We start from the raw sequence: 6,000 nt of genomic DNA, 5'->3' as shown, positions 1-6,000 counted from the left end.
TAAATACGAATTAAAAAATAATAAAAAATAAAAAAGGAGAAGGGATTAAAAGAAGGGTGGAACACAACAAGAAACACTAGGAACAAAGAGAAGCAACCAGCTTTTTTAATTATGCAACCCCTTGTTTTGAAATAAAAAGGCAGATGAAACAACTTGTCTGAAATGATTTTCTGACTTCAGGGCTTTGGCTTCACTTTTTAATGGTCAGTAGAGTGAGGTGCAGGAGCGGAGAAGATATGTGAGAGTTTTTTGTGACTACACTATGCACTACACAGGCCGTGGATGTTCTGCAAAACATATTACTGCTTCAACAGGAGGCTGAAACATTGATCAGCATCGGTAAAACACTTAACAAAGCATATTAAAAAGTAGCTCTGCAAGATTATTCTACCTTATAACTTTCATGCTAGAAAGTCTTGTAGACCTTTAGCACTTGGCACTGCATTACGCTGGCAGATTTTCAGAGGTGATTTCCCACGGTGACAATATGCTGTGTGAGTACCCCTGGGATCCAGGTAAGGATGGTCAGGTTCTGGCATCCAGGGATACAGGGGCTCCCTAAGACTGCACAAGCTGACTGAAACAGAACTGAAACACAGCTGGTGGGAGACTGCCAGCGACCTGGGTCTAGAGGATTTCTTGCTGTACTTGTGCGCAATACAACCCTTGGTTTAAAAACCATAGACTGCCAGCAACCCAGCTGAAGTTTTATTAAGGAGCAGTTTCCAAAAGAGCACGTTTAGGACTGACAGTCGCTGAAACTTGTTGATTGACCTTGCATTTATTCTCTGAAATACATATTTCAACAGGGAAGAGAGAAGCTGCTTATCTTGTTGAGTAATTATTATGTAATTTAATTTAGTTGATTGTTCACCTTGACAGGAGATTATCCCATTCACTCCTCAAGCTTTAAGGGCATCCATAAATATAGATATTAGTCTTCATGTTATAATAATGCCCAATATCCTATCATATGCACACCAGCACTCAGATTATGAATAAAAGAGCCTGTTTTAAAGAGCTTAAGGCTAGCCAGATCTGCAAAGGTTACAGATATCCAACCATCTGAGATATAACAGCATATGCTCTGTGATCCACGACAACAATTTCTGCAGTAGGCAAACAGTATTTCAGGCAGTGGTAAATCGTAATTAAAACAAAACAATAAGGAAAACATACTGACATATGGAAAACAGGCAGCACTGGATAGCCAATATGATAAAATTGAGCCAGCCAGGCTGAGAAAAGTAGATGCACAAGAGCACAAATACAAGCCCATACTGAGAACCAAGTGTTTTGGTTTATGCTGATAAAAACGAGAACATCAGAACATCCTTTAGGGCAGATGTGTTGTTCAAAGACAAAACACTCCATAAGAGGAAGTAAAATGACTCACTCACAAAAAGAAGTACTGTTGAATTCTTTTAATAACACTAGGAAAATATCATAGTATTAAAATCCTGCATGGGACTCTCAAAGGGTTATTTTGGTTGGGATTTCTGTGTTTATAAACCAAACTCTTTACCCAATTGTGTTTGTCTTTTAAATCAACTACTTCTTTAAAATGGTATTTCCAGTTAAAGCACAGCTAACCTATAAATACCTGAATACCACAACACACACTGTGTGCGTGGGGTTGTTTAAATCTTAGCAGAAATAATGGTAAATCTATTCAACACAGGGAAGCAAATGTCGATTTGTTAAGCGGGGATGTAATAGCCAGTAAAGAATACATTGCATACATAATACAGAAGGAAAAATTATCATCTGGAATATGTGAAATTACACAGATTTTTGCACCTTAAACCTATTAGGAGTTACTCTGTCGGCCAAAACTAATCCACTGAAGAAGCAGAATGTTGGTCAGAAGTCTAACGTTTCCTGTACCAGCACAGAGAGAATATAAGCAGTCCAATGCTGTTAAAAGAAAACATGAAATCCAGCTCATGTTTCTGGTTAGGGATCAATTTCTTCAGGAACTACTGTTAACATAACATCTTCGTTACCCCTGCGTACCACCATGTTCAAAGTACTGTCCTTTTTAATAATGTCACTGACATCACTGGCTGAAGTTATCGACTGTCCATTGATGCTTATAATCACATCATTGTCCTTCAGGCCACCACTGAAAAGACAAAGAAGCAATGAATTACTACAATTGCCGTTTTATCATCATCACAATATTCTGAAAAGAAGATCACCGGATATTTCTGACTTCCCTCCAGCTAGACAAAGTTCATGGGAAAAAAAAAAAAAAAAAGTTTATGTAGTGGTGCAGATCTGAAGGTCTGATATGCCGAGCAATTCTCCACACACAGCCTGGCAGCCACTTCATCCTACCTTCATATTTTAAACCTGGGAAGAACAACACATGCTGAGATCTAGCCCAGTCACTAGAAATGCACGGGTGTCCTTCTCATCTGCCCACTTACAGCACCCAGAAAGCTTCCTCCCGACCCGAGCACCAGACACAAACCAAAACCCACCACCTCTGTGCACCACAAGGCAAGAGACAGCAGAAGCGGGGCTGGCACAGCACGGCTCCTCTGCCCAGGGCTGTCGAGACTGTTACCGGGACTGGGAAATGGGGTGTTGAGGGATGCCATCAACCAGAATGTCTTGCCCGGTCTTGCACAACAATCTGGCTCCAAGTCATGGAAATATTAACCAAGAAACCAGATCAGACATGATTCAGCCCTTCAGCATAATCCTTTTTTACAAAACCACAGAGCAGTCATAGGCCTTTTCCGCCCGCAGAAAATGCCTCACATGAGTGCCTCTTGCAAGCAGGATGCCTTGGCCAACGTTTTCAACCCACTAACAAATCTGGTTGCCTACTGAAGACATGACTTTCAGCATTCTCCTGAGAGAATCCATCCCAGATCATCTCAGTTTCTCACACCAGCAGTTTAACAGGCCTCTACTCCTGACTCAAATCCTGCATGTCTACCCAGCATGTCTACATAGGGTACATTGGAGAGAAAACCAGGAGAATAGGGACACCCATACATAAGGGGACTACAAGTCGGGGAGAAAGAGCTGCATTTTAATTGCCAGGCCAGCCTTCAGATGGCCATCCTCTCAGTCTCTCTCTCTACATGACAAAATATGCCAGCTCCAAGCACCCAAAGTGCTCGGGCTGATACAGAAACATCCTCGCAAGGTAGAAGCAAAACTTCTCCCTTGCTCTCCCACACCGGTGACCTCCAGGGCCACGGGAGCATGCACAAGCGAGCGGTTCTAATTCAGCTCTGGCATTGATACAGCAGAAGTCTTAGAAGCGATGGATGAGAAAAGAGAAAATTGGGTTTTCACACCCACTGACTCCTTGCCCTTTCAACCGGGAACTCTGACAGGGCTTTGCTGCAATGCGCTGGCATGTCTGCATTATTGCCGATCAGGGACCCAACTAAAACCACAAACTGATTTCAAGCTGACAACCTAATAGCTATCAGATGGTCACAATTCTGTTCATTTAACATAACCAAGATAGCTAGCTAAGCACAGAACATTCTCTATTGTTACCTCTCAAGCCAGTGGCAGTGGTTTTGAGAAAAATGACTCCAACTTACGCTTCAGCTGGTGTTTCTGGAATTACTTCAATAACATAGGCTCCAGAGACAACATCAGGAAAGTCTTTATGGCGATCCTTCAGCTCTCTAGCTTTGCTGGAAAATGAAGAAACATCCATAAAGATATTTTGCCAAGATGGAGAAAAAAACATGGATTCTCACTTGGTTAATTTACTTAGCATTTACTAGCTGAGGTATTTTACACATATTGATGTGATACCTCACAATACCTTTTAACCCTTAAAAATAATTCAAGTACTATTATATTTTTTGCATACATGCAACTTTTTTAACAACTATTTCTGGCAAAGACAATCATTTCAACAGATACAGAAGATCAACTGTGTTTCTTGAAGACATACTGTCCCATTTTCTCCTTGACCCTGGTGACAGCCCAGGACAGATGGTAACAGTAGTAGTGGAGCTCCAAGACAAATTAACAATTTAACAACAGCTCATACAAGAGCTTGGAGAGTTTAACCATGTAATGGATGCACACAAGAAAGACAGCAGAAATTAGGTGAAAGTTGTCACTGCACCTACAGTGAGGTACATGCTGCTGGCTCTTTTTTCTTCTTGTTTCTGTAGGTTGTTAGATTGATCCAAATACGTGAAGTGATCAGAGGTCAGTAAGGTAAAGAATTACCACTTTTACTTACCTAGGTGTTAGAGACATCATTCGTATACCAATGTATTTCTTTTTGGTTATCGCTTTTCCTATAAAAAGGAAAACAGGTCTTTATCAATTGCTTTTATCAAAAAGAGGGCTGTTAGCCTTCTGTTGTGTTACTATCTTTACATTTATCTCTTCCACAGCACTTAAGTACATTACCTTTAGCTTGTCTGTCATGGGATTCAGTCAGGAACTTTTTGATTTTATCAGATGGGATAGCAAACGAGATCCCAGCTGTAACTTTTAACGTGTTTATTCCAATGACTTCACCATCCTGGGGAAATAAGAAATTTTTATTAGCAAATGTAAAATGTCTTGAAGAGAAAAGGACAATTTCTTCCCAGCAATCAGAAGGAAAAATTCGCATAACGCATTTTGTAGCTGGTTTTCAATTTTCCTTTTAATGTCACTTCTCTGAATCACCTACTTGATACAGACAGTATTGTACAATTTTGGAAAACAGATGTGAATATTCGTATTCACACCAGCAGAAGAGAAGTCAGAGTTTGGCAGCTGTCCAGCATGCATCAGGTTAGCACCATGCTTTATTGTGAGTTTCAGCCTGTTTCTTTCAGCAAGGCTGTCTGCAAAGCGTGGCACTGAATGGCAGTTGAGGTTCTGAGTAAATATTGGATAAGGATAAATAGAAAAAAAAAATAAAGTTTTTCCCAGTAATGTGGCTCAAAGAGAGCTTTCCCTCCAATAGAGGTGTGCAAGGACTGACGAGGGGTTTGCTGTCAGCAACACCACCACCACTAGCCCCACTTCTCTACATACTGGAATAAGCATGAATTTTAAAATAATTTTGTACTGAAAAGTTTCTGGATGGAAAGAGGTAACAGCAGCTTCTGACCTTTTCAACACAAAAACCACCCAACTTTTAAAAACATTTAAAAAGCAGGTTACTAGTGCTGAAGTTGTACTGCGAGATGGGTTGAAAAAAGTCACCAAATCCCCAAAGCAGAAAATTTGACGGGCGTTCTTCCCATCTGTGCTGTCCCATGCTGAGGACAACTGCCTCTCCTCTGCCAGTCCCCAGCCACGAGCTCTCACACAGCACTTGGGTTTTGAAACCTGCCTCAGTTGTTCTCCCTTGGGCTTATCCACAGCTGCTGTTAAGGAAGCTCTGACTCCTTGCTACAGTACCAGCAAATAAAAGCCCTAATATACCCATAAATGTGTGGGGTTTTCTACACTGTCAACGCAATTCAAAATAAAGGGGTGGATATGTTTTGAACCATTAAACTGAGTTTCAGTATGCAAAAAAATAAACAAAAAACCACACAGTTTTTAGCTGCATGGTACTGAGTGCAAACACCTCAAATTTAAAATGTGCTTTTTACTTTTTGCAAGGCACAAGCAAATTATTTGGGAATTACACTTGCTCAAAACCATGCAAACCATAAACACCTTAAATATTGAAATGCTAGCGTAGCTTGAGACGTGCCAACATAAACACAGACAAGTGATTCGTAAGAACCATGTGAATTTTGTGTAGTCAGCCAAATATCGAAAGCTCTGAATCACACTTTTGGTGTGCTTGTTTTTGTTTTTAAGCTAAAAAGTAACAAGCTTCACATTAGGCAAACAAACTTAAAGAAACTTACCAGATTTACTAAGGGTCCTCCAGAGTTTCCATACTGAAAATAAATATAGCAAGAACATGTTTTAATATCTACTTTTTTTAATCCATGGTAAGCAAAACATTCAAGAAATTTTTCAAATGTTTCTGTACCAGTTTTTCATTGTTTATTA

The 6,000-nt window shown here is 40.2% G+C and overlaps 1 protein-coding gene across 1 annotated transcript in view; it reads right to left on the bottom strand.

Moving 5' to 3' along the window:
• Positions 1–1,409: 1,409 nt before the first annotated feature.
• Positions 1,410–6,000, bottom strand: part of HTRA1 (HtrA serine peptidase 1) — a 30,266-nt gene continuing 25,675 nt past the window's right edge. Inside the window, exons 5-9 of the mRNA XM_013101101.5 lie at positions 5,853–5,885; positions 4,405–4,519; positions 4,232–4,289; positions 3,573–3,668; positions 1,410–2,125 (exon numbers count right to left, since the gene is read on the bottom strand). Coding sequence (XP_012956555.2) covers positions 1,957–2,125; positions 3,573–3,668; positions 4,232–4,289; positions 4,405–4,519; positions 5,853–5,885 — 471 coding nt within the window. The 3' untranslated portion in view covers positions 1,410–1,956. The remainder of the gene's footprint in view (positions 2,126–3,572; positions 3,669–4,231; positions 4,290–4,404; positions 4,520–5,852; positions 5,886–6,000) is intronic.

This window comes from Anas platyrhynchos, chromosome 6, assembly GCF_047663525.1.
Source record: "Anas platyrhynchos isolate ZD024472 breed Pekin duck chromosome 6, IASCAAS_PekinDuck_T2T, whole genome shotgun sequence".
NCBI lineage: Eukaryota > Metazoa > Chordata > Aves > Anseriformes > Anatidae > Anas > Anas platyrhynchos.
This window is presented reverse-complemented; position numbering and strand designations above follow the sequence as displayed.